The sequence below is a fragment of the Momordica charantia genome (assembly GCF_013281855.1).
Source record: "Momordica charantia cultivar OHB3-1 chromosome 3 unlocalized genomic scaffold, Mcharantia_2.0 BLBB01000003.1, whole genome shotgun sequence".
Taxonomy (NCBI): Eukaryota; Viridiplantae; Streptophyta; class Magnoliopsida; order Cucurbitales; family Cucurbitaceae; genus Momordica; species Momordica charantia.
This window is the reverse complement of record NW_028275161.1, coordinates 15,530,420-15,550,025: the sequence shown is the minus strand read 5'-3', so window position 1 is coordinate 15,550,025 and position 19,606 is coordinate 15,530,420. Positions and strand designations below refer to the sequence as shown.

The window sequence follows — 19,606 nt, the reverse complement described above, 5'->3', positions numbered from 1 at the left end:
GACTTGCCAATGAATTCTTGGTGTAATACTCACTCCTATAATTATTTATTTTTTCCTGATTAGGTGTGAGTTTACAAGGGTAGGGCTCATTCATGTAAGAATTAAGAATTCCTCTTCCAACTCATCTTGGAATGGGCATAACGACGGAGAACAAAGTGATAAATTTAATCATTTATAGGACATCTTATAGTTAGGCCTATCTTGAAAACGTTTTTAGCAAATCCTTGAAATTTCAATTTGGTATCTAATAAGTCTCTAATATTAACTTTGTTAGCCTAACTCTCACCGTGTTAGTGTTCTTTTTCTTTCTTTTTTTTTTTTTGTTTAGAAATTATCATGTACGTGTATTATTTAAAGATTACGTGTTGGGTTTGATTGGAGGAAGATTCAAGCTTTTAGTGGCATAAACCTCAAATTACTAGAGCTTATTAATCATAGTAATTGTTGACACAAAAATCAAGATCTGTTAAAATCTTTTTAAAATATATGGATTAAATTTTTACAAAGTTAGAAATCTATTGAAATTTTTTTTTTATTAGATTATAGAAATTTGGTCATTGCAATTTCAATTGGTTACCTATAGCTTTAAATTTTTCAATTTTATCCACACGGTCGGGGCATAATTTCATTTTGACCAAACCAAGAAGGCCGAATAGAAATTAACTCCCTTAAAATCCTAAGGACTAAATTGCAAATTTATAATGTAATCAAACTTTTTAAAATTGGGGGCGTATAATTTAACCTAATTTGGTTGAATCCTGCCGCCATGGATGCACAGTGCTTGCTTCGTGGTTCAGGCTGAAGTATCCTCACATCGCTCTCGGAGCCCTAGCTTCATCGGCACCAGTCCTCTACTTCGACAACATTACGCCTCAAGATGGATATTACTCCGTCGTCTCCAAATCCTTCAGAGTAATTTCTAAACTCCTAAATCTCTAATCCTCCATTTTCCTTCCAATTTAATTTATCAATCAATCGATGATGAAATCAGGAAACGAGCGAAACCTGCTACGAAATCATCCGCAGATCATGGGCGGAAATCGACCGAATCGCCGAGAAGCCGCAGGGGCTTTCGATTCTGAGCAAGAGATTCAAAACTTGCGCCAAATTGAATCGCAGTTCGGATCTGAAGGACTATCTGGATAACATGTTCTCGGGAGCGGCGCAGTACAATTTCCCATCGGAGAATCCAGTGGACGCCATATGCGCGGCCATTGATGGAGAAGCGAAGAAGAAAACGAGCGATTTGATTGGACAAGTTTTTGCAGGGGTTGTTGCTTATATGGGGGAGAAGCCGTGTTACGATGTCTCCGATTCTTGGCATACTGTTGATCCCACTGATCAGTATAGTTTTCAGGTATTTTGTCTTTCGATCCTAATTTTAATCTTCTTTTTCTTTTGGTTTCAATTTCATCCCAACCAACGAGACGATTTTGGTAAGTGTTACCATTTCTACCTTAAACATGAACAAGTCTGCCTTAATAAATTGTTATGTGCGTTTAATGAATTATAGAATACGCGTATGATTTGAAATTTGATGAAATTTGAAAGAAAACAAGACTAGTGATGAATTCTTCGTGAGTTTTGGGAGATTTGTTAAGTAGTGAATCCGATGATTGATGTGTGGTTCAAAAAGTGATAGAATAGAATGATCATTCTGAGTATTAAACTACTAGGATATATTGCGCCAGTCATATTAAATAATTAATAATTTCTTTTGAAGTTTAGATTTGTAGCGAGATGGTAATCCCCATTGGTGTCAGTGGGAAGGTCGAATCGATGTTCCCGACCGCGCCGTTCGATTTAAACAGCTTCAAAAACGATTGCAAGGCTTGGTATGGTGTCTCACCAAAGCCTCATTGGATCACAACTTTCTATGGTGGCCATGTAAGTCTTCCTAACTTCCCTACTCACTGATTTTAGAGAAAATTTTTCAAGGCAAATTACACAAGTTTTGAAGTTTGTTGTTCTATGAAGTATGAACTCTCACAAACAAATCTTAACTCACACAAAACAAATTGTATATCTTTCGGGGAAAAAAATTTTGTGTTGTCAATATTGAAAGTGGTAAATTCTGCAGGACCTGAAATTAGTGCTCCAAAGGTTTGCAAGTAACATAATCTTCTCCAATGGGCTGAAAGATCCTTACAGCAGCGGCGGGTAAGAAGAACATTTACTCTCTTAACAAAAATATTTCTCATGGAAACTCAATCTCTCTTTCAATTGTGGTTTAATTCCTATTTTAACTACAATTTATTTCTTATTTGGTTTGAGCTCACGTTATTGGTTCCTGGTTCCTGTTTCTTGTTTCCCTTTAATAAAGAAAATAGCTCTAAGTTTCTTGTTTTTCTGGACTGTTTTTCTGGACTGTTTAGTAACTATCCTTTTTTTTTAATTTTTATTATATATTTTATAAGTTAAGAAGGATAAAATAATGTTTTTATTTATATTTTAAATAAAAAATTGGAAACATGAACGTAATAAAATAAAATAAAATAACCTAATTTTGTTATTTCCAAAATTTTTACGCAATTTTAAAAACCTTTCTAACAGCAACAATCATCCAATGCTATTTATCAAAAATTGAAAAAAATAAAAATAAAAAAACAACAATACCAGAAGTTGACAATACACGTAAAAGGATGGTTCTCTCCTCCCCTTAAGCAAACATTTTTAAATATAAAAAAAATAATTGAAAGGAAAAGTTCACAAATATAAAAAAAAATAAAGGAAAAGTTGACAATACACAAATTTAGTAATATAATTTTTAAAGGTGGGAAAAGGTTTTTTTTTTAGTTTCTTTATTCATAAATACTGAAAAATCTATAATCGTACGATTTCTATTTCAGGGTATTGCATGATATATCAGAGAGCATTGTTGCAGTCACTACTGCTAAAGGTATTTTTATTCATAATTTTCCACTAAATTTTTGGATTAGAGTTTAATATTGAACTTTGGAAATTAAATCTATCTTTACATCATCCTAAAAATTCTCTTGAAAATGATTTTATTTTGCTTTTATATTTAAAAAGATAATAACAAAATTGCTTACTTTTTAAATATGTTATTTAAATTTTAGTCTTTTTTTTTCTTAAGGTTCAAATTTTTTTAAAAGTTGATTATCAAGGAAGAAAAATAGCAGTAAACAAAAAACAATTGTTAAAATAACAGTCTAAAAACAGGGTGAATATCAAAGTAAGGATATATTTTTTAGGAAATTACATTCCGGGGCAAAAAATTATATGGTTTAAAAAATGTCAATATTTTTAATTATTTTTGAAAATGTGACAAACTCTTTATTTTTTTTCATTAAATTTTCTTAATACAAATCAAATTATGTTATTCCTGTAAACTTTTAACTTTGCTACTATTTTTATCTTATTATTTATGTAACTGCCTCAAATTAGTATTTTTAGTCTTGACTGCAACTTTAAAAATACTTCTTGAAATGTCAAATTACAAAACGAAGAAAATCAAACTCTAGTATCATTTTTTTTTTAAGACGAATATGATATATTATATAACTCATAAGAACTTATAAATAATTTACTTTATTTCATATTTCATAATATCTAATATAGAGAAGGGATACAATGCAAATGCAAATGAATTGTATTTGAAATGCAGGGTGCCATTGCTTAGACATACTAAGTGCTGAGGTGGACGATCCCGATTGGTTGATAATACAAAGGAAGACTGAGATGGACATAATTGACGGTTGGATTTCCAAGTATCATGCTGATCTCTTGCAATTCAAAAAAAGCGATTCCCATTGAAGTACTTACACGTTTATCGGTCAACATTCGTCTATGCTGATCACCAATAAAAATTTGACTTTGAAACTTTTCTAAATTTTACTTTCCTACTTGTAAAATATAATAGTAATAAGCTAAAGACAAGTGTTGACGAGTATTATTCTCTGTTTCTTACATAAGAAGCAAAGATATTTATGTATGAACTGTTGAAGATCAAATGGTTGTGGATCACATTTCAGATTAATCTAATGGCTATTTTTCAAATTTGCAAAAGAAATGCTCACCTCTGATAGAGCAAGATATGCAAGAGGATTGTCAAGAAGATTCCAAATGGGATGTGAATTGTAGTTCTGTTTGGTATTTAAAAAAAAAAATTTCTTTTTTTTAGTTTAATAAATGTGGGATTGAGCCAAAATGAGTTTAACTTTTATACCTATCGAATTTAAATTTTCATACCTCATATTTATAGTACTAAATAATAAATTTGAGATGAAATATCAAACTTTCAATCTTAGAAAATGTAACAGATCTCTTTGTCATTTGAACCACATTTGGATTCTCATTGAAATAAAAGAAAATATCTTAAATTATTATTATTTTATTTGATTAAATTTTTTTTTTATTTAAAAGATTTAGATTTGATTTTTATCACCTTTTTTTCATATTTGGATTTTACCTCTTGACCCAACCTAAAAAAAATCAAAATTAAAAAAATTTCTCTCAATAAAATTTTTTTTTTTTACTTCTTTTTTTTTCACACCTTTTTTTTGCAATAGTATGATAAATATATACTCATTGTTATATAATATATATTTTTTATTATTATATACTATTATATAATAGGATATATTCCAACTACCATTATATAATATATTTTTATATCATAATTTATAGTATGATAAACATATATTACTTCAAAATATTATATAATATATAATTTTAGGTGATATATATTCAAATATTTCCGTTACTCAAATATTAGGTTATATAATATATACGTCGAAGGATTGTGCCACATATGCAAAGTTTAATCAACCTCCTAATACGATTTTAGGTTTTCAAATTAGAGATTTTAGGGATTTCATGAAACATGACTACATGATTTTAGGGATTTCAAAACAAAAATTAGAAAATAGTCCAAATTCTAAATGTATTCCATATTTTATTTTATGTTTTATTATTTAACAAATGGTTAGAAAGGACTTATGAGTACTTTTCTAATGGATTCCACCTATAAAAGTTAAGTTCATTGCGTAATTTAAATCCTAAAATATGCTAGTTCTGTACTAATCCCCTGAAATAATCCAGTCTCATTGTTAGGTTAAGTTGAACCACTTGACCAACAAGTCTAATAGATTGCTAAAAGAATGACAATCTAGTCTCAGACTCAGACTCCCTTATCACTTGTGAGGTTCGAAATAAGCCTCCAAAATATACCTAAAGATGAGTTGTCATACGTTGCTAACAAACTTACTCAACACTCATAGAGTGACTTACAAGCTCATATTGCTCAGTATTTATGTTGGTACCAACATAGGTTCTTCTATTGATTCAAGCCAAATGCACTTAAATTTTTAGTTCCAATAATCGAGCAACAAAAAAAATATGTACATTGTTGATATAGATAGTTACTATTAATTCTTTCTAGCATTCATCAGTTATATATTTGCAAAGTTTCAGAATCTCTCCCATATGATGCAATATTTGTTCATTCATATACTCATACACTCAAGCGTTCATGCATCATGTGAACCAATATAAATATCGTGTTGGGTGCTTGAGGGCGTTCTTTGAACATCTCCTTTTTCTATTTGGCAACTGTTGTACTTTTTATGTATTTGTGTGAGAAAAAGTGGTCAAAAATATTAAACGTGTTATAACTATTATGCGACATACCCATGTGTCGCCCCCTTGACACGTCATCTAGACGGGAAAATACTGCCAACATGTCGATATATCGATAAAAATGTCTCGACAAAATAAAAAATAATTTAACTTGCTGAACCGAGCCCTACACACCACTGCTTTCAATCTTGAGATGCGCTAAGATTTTTTTTTTTTCTAATATTAAATTGTAATTTGTACTCTCTCTCATTCTTTTCTCTTCTCTTCCCTCTATTTTCTTTTTTCTTCCTCCAACAAATTCAAATTATTCTAAACTCCTTTTAAAACTCTTGCTCTCATTTATTTTTGTTCTAGAAAATCCTTTTCTTTTATACATGATAATACTATATATCAATATTTTTTTTTATTATTTTTAACTGATATTTGTTTTATTTTATAATTTATTTCTTCTATTTCTCTTATACATGTATATTCTTTATCAAAATCATGAAAATTTATTTTTAAATTTTATTATGATATGTTATTTGACATACAAATATCGTAGTATCCATATTTCATAATTTGTTCAATTATGTAACTAAATACTATATTTGAATAGTCAATAAAACATAATTAAGCAACAATGCACTTTAATTTACTAATTCAAATCATTTTCATCCATCTTCATTATCATGTACCGACATTTCCATCGGTAATTGATATTTCCATAGATAAGTTACTCAAATTTTTACATATGATGGTTACAAGTTATCAATTATAGTCTAATTAAGCTACCATTAAATTTTATTTACTAATTCAAACAATTTCCATCAAATTTCATAATTTTTGTGATTTTTTCTTAAATATTCGTGGATATCGACATTTCCATCAACATTTTCGTAAAATCGGGACATCGAAATTTCTATCCCCATCGACATTTTAAACCTTGGTTATAACGATTATTTAATTACAAATTTAATAGTCAAATATTAAATTCATAACGGTTATGAATTTAAATAGATTTTTTACTATTTAGGTTTTGCAACCATGGTAAATAATTATATATCCACCGTGAACAATTGCAACAAATGTACATATCCATTGTGGAATACAGTTATTTATCAAGTATTAATTGTATGCCGTTTGATCTTATGAAGTTAAATCTTGCATATGAGTTATTATTTCATGCAACTATAAAAGAGTTGTTGAAATCTTCCCTTAAAATTGTTCCAACTTTGATTTTTTCCACTTCTCTCGATAATTTTCTCTTCTCTTTATCCCCTTGATTGCTAATTTGTTGAATTTTGAGTGGTTCGAGATTGTTATTATACTGAAAATTAATCTTTATATCATGTTGAGAAGATCATCATAGTTTGCAAATAACCTATGCAAAATGAATATTTATCTTCAATATAACGAAAAATGAAGAGAACAATAAAGTGAAAGCAAGAGAATTGTTACAGGTATTTTGATGAAAAATAATAACTGACCACTAGCTCGCTACTTAGATCACTGCCCTCCAAATTCTCTCTAATCAAACACCACAATACTACTAAGCCACTAAACCTATAAATTCTCTTAACTTCTGTCCACTCTTCTACTACTTAATTAAACTTACCACAACAGTGAAATTAACTATAAACATAGCTCTTAAAATGTGAAAACACTAACAAATAAAGTAACACGATGTATGCACTAAAGCAAAACATTCAAGTTAGCTTTTTAAAAGCTTGTCTCGACAACATTTCATTATGTTATGTTGCTCGTTAAGTTCTATTTGTCTGTTATTGTTGTAGTTAATTTAATCATATACACAGTTATTGTAGCTTTTGTTCTACTCATACAAATCACTTCAAATCTTTTATATTTTTTATTATACACACACGGTCTAGTGTTAATGAATCTTAATAAAAATAGGTTTGAACTTATATATGTGTCTGACCTATTAGATATCTTTTGAATTTTAGGTATTTATTAGATAAAAAATAAAAGTTTTAGAAATCTATTTAAACACTTTTTAAAGTTTAAAGATCTATTAGACAAGTTTAATTACTTATTGGTCATCGCACTATAAATTCAAACACCCAACTTATATTTCAATTTCTTTTTTTTTTTAATGGAAAAGCTAAAAGGCAAAAAAATATATATAAAATATTCAAACAAACACTTGATTTAATAAAAAAATGTTTGTGGTCTTTTTCAAAAGGCATTATATGGGCAAAGAGGCGAAGGAAGGTTTTTGTGGATTGGCTGACGTGGCAGGCAAGCATGATCCACGTCTTATCTTTGTCTATGCGAATATTTTTGACCAACTAAGTCTTTCATGAAAATGAAAATGTTTGAGAAAATGATCGTTTCGTGAAAGATTGGGTAGAACGACGAACACTGACGAATACTAAGAACTGCATAGAGACAGAAAAAAGCTTCATCTAAATTTGATCGCACAAAGAGAAAAGAATAGTTTTGCGTACCTAAAAATATGAGGCAAGAACTCTCTATTTATTGATTTCGACTTACGGACGCCACTTGCTCAACGATTATAAACGTTCTGGAAATCCCAACATGTTGTCCGAAGAATAGAAAGAGCAATGAAGTGGAGTGTTTTTTATCATCGGCTTAGCTTGTTCTATAGAAAAGTTGGTCGTCAAGATCCATATTGATCGGTTCAACCTTTACGAAGGCATGCATGACCATCGGATTATTCATCTCGGCTTAGCCAAGGAAGGTGGTCGTGCTACTTATTGACTATTGTTTATTCATACTAACTAACATGACATTTTCTTACCTATAATTCATTGATACGTGACGCTTGATAAATCACCTCCAATCCAACGGAGATAAACTTGTTATTTAAATAAATAGAAGTTTAAAACATAATTAATGAATTATTATGTAATAAACTTTGGTACTAGATGATGGTTTACTAGCTACTACACTTGCAATACTCAACATAATTCAATTTTTTCTCATCTGTCTTCTGGTTGAATAAGGATTGTTGTATCTGTTGCACTAGTGTTATTTGATGAAGAAATTTACGTTCTAGAGAACTTAGAATCTCCTTAAAAATATCTTATTATACTTGAATTTTTTAAATTATGATTTAATTTATATAGTTTATGTTTGAATTTATGTAGTTCTGAAAATATTAATTAGGTTTGATGTAATTTATATTTGGACTTCAAATCAATAATCACTAAAAAAGAATTTCTTTTCCAGCTAACATAATACGTTAGAGTGAAGATTTCAATTCAGATATTTTAGTCGAACATAGATACTTTAAACCAATCCTTAACCATTTGAGTTATGCTCGATTTGGTAATATTTTGTTGCTTTTCAATGTCTTTTCTAATACCTTCTAAATTAATAATTTAAATATAATCATTAGTCTTTAAGTAACTTATTTAAATTGTGTTATATTTTAAAATTAATATATGCAGAAAAAATAAATGACTGATAAACAATTCTAATAGATTAGTCTATCAAATGGTTCCTACCAATAAACTTTTAAATATTTAAATTTCATTTTCGCTCCTCAACTTTTAAAATTATTACATTTCAATTCTTCAACTAATCTCAACCGAGTCTATTTTTAGTCCCTAAATTTTTAGTTGATTTTATTTAATTTTTTAACTTTAAAATAGTTTATATTTTCAAAATCCATAGATTAAACCAAATAAACTGAAATAGAATAAATTTGAAAGTAATTGCATCATCTCCACCAAAACAATCATGAAAGAATGGAAGAAGCATGCAAGCTTAGTGTTAAATCTTAATGGGGCATTCAACTCTATTCTATTTATTATGCTTTGTTAATCATTTTCATGGTTGAAGCTTGTATTCTAAGGGTTGATCCATTATTAAAAGTTAAAGGAGCGTGTTTGGTATGTCTTTTAAAGTACTTGTGAATGACTCGAAGTTTTTCCCTTTTTTAATAATTAGTAACGTTTAGTTGAAATTTTAAAGAGTATTTTTGACCCATTAAAAGCACAGTTTACAATTTTCGATAATCAAAATAGTTTGAGAATTTTAAGAACAGGTAAAAAAAACAATCAATGTGTTTAGATCACTCAGATTAATTATTTTCTTTAAAAAGTGTTGTATATAAAGGAGAGTGTGTATATCTAATAATTTAAACACTTTTCTAGCACTTATTTTTTTGAGCAATCGTCTCTCGAACTACAAGAATGTCAATCACTTTAAAATAAACTTTTTGAATAATTATCTCTCAAGTATTTTTCTTAAAAATGAATTTTAAAACAATTCAATTTTTTAAAAACTTTTTCTATGTCATACCAAACATTTTCAAAAAACATGTTTAGTAATTTAAAATCATTTATGAAATTATACTAACCACATTGGAATTAGTAATTTTTTCAAAAATGGCAGGTTGAAAAGTAGGTTTTTATGGTTTTGAGATTTTATTAGAAATAATCTTCTTTAGTTTTTAAGTTATACAATTTAATTCTTGAAAGTTTCTTTTACTGCTTCAAAATAGTCTCTCTTGTTAGTATTTGTTTTTTTTTTATTGTTATTATTGGCCACTTTATTATAAAAATAACATGACAATTTTTAGATTATTCTAATGTTTATGTGGAAAATATTTATTTTTATAATATATTTTTGGGTGATGTGGCAGAAGAAAATAATAACCAGACCAAAAGAGAACTAGTTCTCAAACCTTGTTTACTCCAATAAAATAAAATATTATAATATAGAAACAAAGAATAATTATAAATCTAACAGTAAGAAAAATATTTTTATAATATATTTTTGAATTATTGTTACATATTTGACTTTTTTGGATTTGGGTTTGAATTTGGGTATATTTTTTAAATTACGGATTTGAATAACTTCTTTTGAGGAAAAAAGAAAAGGAAGAAGAAATGATTCGTAAGTTTTTTTTTTTTTTAACAGTAAATTATTCGTAAGTTAGTTCCATGAAGAGAAAAACAAAATTGAAAAACAAAGTAAACATGTAAGGAAAGAATGTAAGTGAATAGAATAATTCAAAACATAATCAAATTAAACAAGGATATTTAAGGAAATAAAATGTTAATATAAAATTCTAAAATAACAGAGTGGTTTATATTTTAAAATATTTATTTTTAAATATATTCATTACCTAGTACATTTTTTACAATTACTGATTTGAATAACTTTTTTTAGAAGAAATTATTTCAGTTCCATAAATATTTTGATATTCCGATGCCGGCAATCGAGAACCCGGGTCTCTCGGGTGAGAGAAGATTATCCTAACCAACTAGACTACAACGGAATATGAAAGAAATTTTCCAAGCTAATTTATGACTCTAACTTTTTGCTTTTTTAATTAATTTATGTCGCACTAGATTTTTTCCAACTAAACTTAGTCCTATTTGAAATTTATTGAGTATTTTTTCTCTCCTTGGTGGACAGATTTTTTTAATCTATTTTTGAAAATTGTGGGCTAAAGTGAATCTTTTTGAAAACATGAATAATCATATTGCTAGAATTTGAAAATGTCAATAAGGGCTTATGCAATGTTAGACCATATGACATGCTCATTCTCTTGAGCAAATTTTCACAACACATACATTACTGATAAGAACAATCAGACCACCATCCTCACCACCGTATACATTCTAACGATCTTATATTGTAAACGATATCTATTGTCATGTTATTGGGATGTCAATCATACCAAATATAAAGAGCTACAACTAACGTGAATACCTACAACTGACGTAAATACCAACCACACAGTCTACACCGTCATCTCTATCTTTCCTTCCCCTTTATCAATTCCCTAATAATTCAACCTCTTTAGACTCAATGTTGCTCTCTCTCTCTCTCTCTCTCTCTCTCTCTCTCTCTCTCTCTCTCTCTCTCTCTCTCTCTCTCTCTCCACGTTTTCTTATATGGTTCCTGGTAGTTTAAACTTTAACATTAGTGCATTCGATAACAGATCATTTGGGCGCATTTTGGACAGCGAAGTAACAACGTATATTAAACATTATCCATATTAAATTTACAACTTCTTTTGATGTTAAGAATAGTATATGATATGGACTTGGGTAGGAATTTATGTGGGTTATAATAATAATAATACTTCATTAGCTTATTTGGACAATTACAAGTAAGAAACTAACAGTTAAACGTTTTTTTAGTATAACAAATGTGGAGGTATAGATTTGAACCTCCAATCTCAAATAAAAGAATAAATGTCCTAACATCATATATTTACAACCAGTCCGAACCGAAGACGAAGGCGAAAGAAGCTCCAGCAGACCCCAAGGATAAGGATCCCCACCCCACATGTTGTACTAAAATAAAAAACAAACCTGCGGTAAAGTTAAATTTTGCTCTTTTGTGAGGGAGAGAGTTTGACGTAGAGGCCCATGGACTAGCCCAAAATGGGTTGCATGTTGAGTCATGCCTTTTGAATAACTTTTCTTTTCATAGACAAATTATATTTTCTGTCCTTCGAGTTTGAAATAATTGTCTATTGAATCTCTAATGTTTCAAAAGAAATACTTTAGTCTCTAAAGTTTAAAGAATTGTTCTAAATGGTCTTGAACTACTTTAACAATTAATTGGCTAACATTAAGATGATGTGGCAATTAAACTGATTACTGTACTTCTAATTTTGTAAAATATATTAATTTAATAATACTTTTGTGGTGATTGCACTTTATCTCTCTTTCCCTATTCTCTATCTCTCTCCTCCTCGTTTAGATTTTGAAGATCTGATGGGAAATGCCTTAATTTTGAAACGTTGTTCAAGATCTAGACAATGGTGCAACCGTGGAATGGTGATGGGAGGGCAACAACAATGACGCAGCAGTAAAGGCAGTCGGCTAGCTCAGAGAGAAACGAACGGCGGTCAAAGTACTACAAGGGCTATTTAGAATCATTTACGTGACCAAATAGACATGTACTCCAAATTTCATGGACCAAAGGTGTATCTTGCTCTTTTTTTTCGTTTTTATTTAAACAAAAACAATTTGTAAGTCAATTTTATAAATAGAAAAAATAAAAATTTCAAATTGTTGTAAAATTGAGGAACGAAACGAGGCAACGTCGGAGAAATAAAATAAACAAAACAATTCAAATAATAAAGAAAATTCAAAATTCAAAATGACATTTCCCACCAATTTTCAAACTTGATTTCCCACCAAATTTCTCATTAATTTCTCACAAATTCCCACCACTAATTTCTCACAAAATCTCTCTACTAATTGAGCACCAGACCTTATTTATAGGCCATCGATAAGCATGTGGTGTGATTTACATGACACTAATAATGTCTAAAATTGAGACACATAGGGCATTATGATTTCAACACATGGTGCATGGATAATGGAACATATGGGATTTATGAATAAAAGACACATAGAAAACATATGGAGCATGAATTTTGAGACACCTCAAAATTGGACACTAAGCAAGGGTTAGTGGGCATCTATTTAAAAATTCATAATACTCCCCCTTAGATGCCCATTGTATATATGAAATATGCCTCGTTAAAACCTTATTAGGGAAAAACCCAGTGGGAAAAAAATCCTAGTGAAGGAAAAAGAGTACATATTTCATATAATCTAATAAACTCAAAATAATACAATATATTTAACTCCCCTCATGGAACACATCACTTGAGATCTTTGAGTCGTCGTATTTCAATGTCGCGCAACAATGTTTCAAAGGGTTTTGTAGGTAATGCCTTTGTGAATATATCTGTCAAGTTATCTTTCGAACAAATTTGTTGAACAGTGATAGTACTATTCTTTTCAAGATCATGAATATAGAAAAGTTTTGGTGAAATATGTTTTGTTCTATCTCCTTTAATATATCCTCCTTTGATTTGAGCTATACATGCTGTGTTATCTTCGTAAAGTATCGTTGGAAGATTTTTACTAGATGATAGACCACATGTTTCACGAATGTGTTGAGTCATTTATCTTAACCATACACATTCTCGACTAGATTCATGAATTGCAAGAATTTCAGCATGATTTGAGGAGGTGGCTGTTATGGTTTGTTTTACTGATCGCCATGATATAGCAGTTCCTCCACATGTGAACAAATAATCGGTTTGAGATCTAGCTTTATGTGGATCAGATAAATATCCAGAATCTGCATATCCAACTAGATCAAAATTTGATTTGTTTGAATAAAACAAACTCATATCAGTCGTTCATCGAAGATAGCGAAATATATGCTTAACCCCATTCCAATGTCTTTTTGTAGGATAAGCACTATATCTAGCTAATAAATTAACTGAAAATGCTATATCTGGTCTTGTGTTATTAGCCAGATACATAAGCGTACCAATTGCACTAAGATATGGTACTTCAGGACCAAGAAGCTCTTCATTATCTTCTCGAGGTTTAAATATATCTTTTTTCACATCAAGTGAGCGAACTTCCATTGGAATATTTAATGGGTGTGCTTTATCCATATAAAATCTTTTCAAAATTTTCTCTGTATAAGTTGACTGATGTACAAATATCTCATCCGCTAAATGCTCAATTTGTAAGCCAAGACAAAATTTTGTTTTCCCAAGATCTTTCATCTCAAATTCTTTCTTAAGATACTCTGTTGCCTTTGAAAGTTCTTCAGGAGTTCCAATTAGATTCAAATCATCAACATATACAGTTATAATGGCAAATCCCGACTGTGATTTCTTTATAAAAACACAAGGACATATTCGATTATTCTTATATCCTTCTTCCAACAAATATCCACTTAGACGATTGTACCACATCCGTCCTGATTGTTTTAATCCATATAATGATCTCTGTAACTTTATGGAATACAATTCCCGAGCATTAGAATTGGGTACTTTAAATTCTTCAGGAATTTTCATATAAATATCATTATCAAGAGATCCATGTCAAGACTTTCAAACACAGTCATGTCAATTAAATATCTCAGTGTAATCGCATCCACCACAGGAGAATATGTCTCCTCATAATCAATACCGGGTCTTTGTGAAAAACCTTGTGCAACCAATCTTGCCTTATATCTTGTGATTTCATTGTTTTCATTTCTTTTCCTTACGAATACCCATTTGTATCCCACAGGCTTAACATTTTCCAATGTTCGGACTACTGGTCCAAAAACTTGACATTTTGAAAGTGAGTTAAGTTCTGCCTAGATTGCTTCTTTCCATTTAAGCCAATTTTTTCTCTGTTGACATTCTTTCATAGATTTTGGTTCACAATCATCACTTTCAGATAAAATGTCAATAGCAACATTATAAGCAAAAATATCATCAATAACTACATTAGTTCGGTTCCATCTTTTTCCAGTCATAACGTAATTCATTGAAATCTCATTATTATCTTCAGGTACTTGACTTTCCTCAATATCTTTATGAGTAGTCATGTTTAGGATTTCTTCTGGAATATCCTCATTCTCAATTGTGTCATTTTGATTATTGACTATTTTTCTTTTCCGAGGATTTTTATCTTTGGAACCCATTGGTCTACCACGCTTATGGCGTGCTGCATATTCATTAATGACAACTTTCTGCATTGGGATGTCAATTTTTTATGGAACATTCGCAGCTGGTATATGTGACTTGGTCACTTTCTTGGCATCAATAAATGCATCTGGTAATTGATTTGCTATATTTTGCAAATGAATTATTTTCTGAACTTCAAGTTCACATTGATCTGTACGGGGATCGAAATGAGACAATAACGATGCATTCCATGTAATTTCTTTTTCCAACTTCATTATTCCTCCCCCTAATGTTGGAAAATTTGTCTCATTAAAATGACAATCAGCAAATCGTGCAGTAAATACATCACCCGTCAAGGGTTCAAGATATTTAATAATTGATGGGGAATCAAATCCAACATATATTCCTAGCCTCCTTTGAGGACCCATCTTAGTACGTTGTGGTGGAGCAATTGGAACATATACTGCACATCCAAAAATTCTCAGATGGGAAATATTTGGCTCTTGGCCATAAGCTAATTGTAATGGGGAATATTTATGATAAGATGTTGGTCTAATGCGTACGAGCGACGCTGCATGTAAAATAGCATGTCCCCATACAAATGTAGGGAGCTTAGCTCTCATAAGTAATGGTCTAGCAATTAACTGCAATCGTTTTATGAATGATTCTGCTAAACCATTTTGTGTATGAACATGAGCTACAGGATGTTCAACATTTATCTCAATTGCCATACAGTAATTATTAAATGATTGGCATGTAAATTCACCAGCATTATCAAGACGAATACTTTTAATTGTATAATCAGGAAATTGTGCTCGTAACTTTATTATTTGAGCAAGTAGTCTTGCAAATGCAAGGTTTCGACTTGATAATAAGCATACATGTGACCATCTACTTGATGCGTCTATTAACACCATAAAATATCTGAAAGGACCGCTTGGTGGATTAATAGATCCACATATAGCACCATGAATTCGTTCTAAAAATGTAGGTGATTCAGTCCCTACTTTAAATGGTGATGGTCTAATGATCAATTTGCCTTGAGAGCAAGCATCACATGATAATTCATTAGATTGAAGAATCTTTTGGTTCTTTAATGGATGTCCATGTGAATTTTCAATGATTCTTCTCATCATTATGGACCCAGGATGACCTAATCGGTCATGCCAAATGGTAAATATATCTGGATTTATGAACTTCAAGTTTGTAGTTGCATATGTTTCCATTACTCGTATATGAGTATAATATAATTTAGAAGATAAAGCATGCAACTTTTCAAGTATACGTTTATTATGTGAGACAATAGATATAATATAGAGATATTCTATATTATTCTTGTTATCAGTCTCAATATGATAACCATTGCAACGTATATCTTTAAAACTCAGTAGATTTTTCTTTGATTGACTAGAGAACAATGCATTGTCAATTGTAAATTTTGTTCCTCTAGGAAAAATTATGTCTGCTTTTCCAAAACCTTCAATCAAGTTTGCAGAACCTGATATAGTATTGACTTTTGCTTTCAGCATTGTCAATTTAGAAAAATATTGTCTACTTTTCGGTATTGTGTGCGTAGTCGCACTGTCTGCCAGACATAAATCACCATTGCTCATTTTCGAGTCATCCAATATATGAAAACTGTCCATGCTTCTTCATTAAACAAAATAATTACAATAAGAAGAAGGAAGAAGAATAATACAAAACATACATAAAAGATATAAAAAAAACATTAGTTCTGAATATTCTCAAAATCAAAAGAAGCACTTGTTATTTCATCCATTGTGCTCACTGTGCCAATTTGTTCTCCAGAAGATTCAAGAAAGTCAGCCACATCCAAACTTGTAATGTTGGCAGCATCAAAGATATCACCATCGTGGTAGGCAAGATTTGCTTTCACATTTTTTCCTTTTTCTTTCAAGGAAGCTTGATAAAGATCCACTAAGTATTTCGACGTACGACAAATATGTGCCCAATGCCCAGTCATACCGCATCGGAAACACTTATTTTCAACACTTCTGGAATTCTGATCTTGTGGAGCTTTTTCTTTATGATCAACATTTCGTGTGGTTCTTTTAAAATTTGGACGATTATAACGCCCACCACGAAATGAAAAATTATTTCTTCCTTTGCCACGGTCACGCCCTCGACCACGACCTCGACCTCGACCATGATTATTGAAATTTACAGCATTCGCCTCTGGGAATGGCGTTGCTCCCGTTGGTCGAGATTCATGATTTTTCATCAATAGCTCATTATTTTGCTCAGCAACCAGAAGGCATGATATGAGCTCAGAATATTTCTTAAAACCTTTCTCTCGATATTGTTGTTGCAAGAGTATATTCGAGACATGGAAGGTTGAGTATGTCTTTTCTAGCATATCACTATCAGTAATTTTTTCTCCACATAACTTCAATTTCGAACTGATTTTGAATAGTGCAGAATTATAATCACTTACTGATTTGAAGTCTTGGAGCCTCAAATGCATCCATTCATAACGAGCTTTAGGAAGAATAACTGTTTTTTGATGATCATATCTTTCTTTCAAATTTTGCCACAAGGCAAGGGGGTCTTTTATTGTCAGATACTCCATTTTCAACCCCTCGTGAAGATGGTGACGAAGGAAAATCATGGCTTTTGTCTTTTCCTGACTTGTGGTTGTATTTCCTTCTTTGATGGTTTCTCCCAGGTTCATGACATCAAGATGGATTTCAGCATTTAGTACCCATGACAAATAATTATTGTCATTGATATCAATAGCGGCAAATTCTAATTTGGTCAAATTTGTCATGGTGGCACTATCACAAAAAAAACTCAAATTAGGGATTTAACATATGAAAACAACATATTACTTGAAAAATAAAAATTAAATTACCTACCTTCGGAACCTACCTTCAACAGGAGAAATGACAGAGGCTCGTGCTGATAACGTGTTGTAAAATTGAGGAACGAAACGAGGCAACGTCGGGGAAATAAAATAAACAAAACAATTCAAATAATAAAGAAAATTCAAAATTCAAAATGACATTTCCCACCAATTTTCAAACTTGATTTCCCACCAAATTTCTCATTAATTTCTCACAAATTCTCACCACTAATTTCTCACAAAATCTCTCTACTAATTGAACATCGTTGACTTTATTTATAGGCCATGGATAAGCATGTTGTGTGATTTACATGACACTAATAATGTCTAAAATTGAGACACATAGGGCATTATGATTTCAACACATGGTGCATGGATAATGGAACATATGGGGTTTATGAATAAAAGACACATAGAAAACACATGGAGCATGGATTTTGAGACACCTCAAAATTGGACACTAAGCAAGGGTTGGTAGGTATCTATTTAAAAATTCATAATACAAATAACCATTTTTAATTAGATTTAGTTTTTCATTTTCATTGATGCTTTTGTACAATGTCCGTGAAAGTAGATTTTTCCTACCATCCCAAAAAGAAGTAAAAATAAATTCCTTTTATTAAAATTAAAAAAAAAAAACTTTCCTGTAAAACAATAAAAATATAAAATATAAAAAAAGATTCCGTTGCCGGGAATGGTAAGAGCCAAGTATCCTAACCAACTAGACTACAACGGAATTTGAAAATTTTAATGGAAATAATAATATTATTGTTAACAAAAGAGAGGAGAAAAGCATAGATTACTACAACGGAAGTTTTTGGGCTTTTGCAGCAGTGGCCCATTTTCTTGGCCCAATTCTTTGTTAACATCAATTTATTTTTATTTTTTCATTTAACTAAAATTATTGGTCCATACAAACTATTTAAAATCTTAATAAATCTTTTTGAAGATATTAAAAGATAGCTTAGATTTAGTGCTTTATTGTCTTAGATGATAACGATATTATCTTTAATTATCCATTTTTTAAAAAATAAAAATCTTTTCAGGTTTTCTCTAAATTTTAGATTTAAACAAAGTTTTGAAAACTAATTCTTTTTTTTCAATTTACTTTAACTCAATTAGTTAAGATACGTATTTCGGTTCAAAAGATTCGAATCTCATGTGTTGTACCAAAAAAATCTTTATTTTTCATCTATATTTTACAAATATTTTATTTTTTAGTTTTTAGGAACGTTTTTACCAACGACATCCAAAATAAAATAAAAAAAGTTCGCTTTTCAAAAACGAAATTTTATTAAATCCTACTATTCAAAAATTGATTAGTACTTCAAAAATCTTTTTGAAAATATATTACAAAGCATAAACACCGATTTTATCTGGCTATTAATTTTAGTTGCTTTAACTAAATAATAATAAATAAGCTAACATAAAATAGAAATAATGCAAAATATTAATTTTAGGTCAGTTTAATCCATAAATTTTTCGTATTATGAGTCGAAAGCGGATAATTGTTTGTCAGTCGGAACCCCACCCTACATCTTATACTAAAAAAGAATCTTTTAATATCATCATTATTATATATTTTCCAGAATTTACCTACCTATATGAATTATTTAAAGAAAAAATTGGAAGTTTGGGAGAGATATCTTATACAAATTTGATGATGCTTAAACCTAGAATTTAACCTTAATTCTAATATATTCACTAATTTAGAGTAA

General features: G+C 30.1%; 2 protein-coding genes across 2 annotated transcripts; one reads left to right on the top strand and one right to left on the bottom strand.

The window, feature by feature from the left end:
* Nucleotides 1–744: 744 nt before the first annotated feature.
* On the top strand, nucleotides 745–4,000 carry LOC111020528 (uncharacterized; the record flags this gene model as incomplete). Its single annotated transcript, XM_022297222.2, has 6 exons — nucleotides 745–912; nucleotides 992–1,357; nucleotides 1,729–1,887; nucleotides 2,081–2,160; nucleotides 2,850–2,899; nucleotides 3,629–4,000. Coding segments are annotated over 6 exons (972 nt in total), but the record flags the coding sequence as incomplete, so codon positions are not given.
* Nucleotides 4,001–16,672: 12,672 nt separating this feature from the next.
* LOC148212457 (uncharacterized) lies at nucleotides 16,673–17,895 on the bottom strand. The gene has a single exon (XM_088121951.1). It carries the CDS (start codon nucleotides 17,811–17,813, stop codon nucleotides 16,755–16,757), a length of 1,059 nt encoding a protein of 352 aa, XP_087978077.1. The 5' UTR covers nucleotides 17,814–17,895; the 3' UTR covers nucleotides 16,673–16,754.
* Between the last annotated feature and the right edge of the window lie 1,711 nt (nucleotides 17,896–19,606).

Coding starts and splice junctions, on each gene's coding strand:
- LOC148212457 (XM_088121951.1), bottom strand. CDS start 17,813: ATGACAAATTTGACCAAATTAGAATTTGCCGCTATTGATATCAATGAC.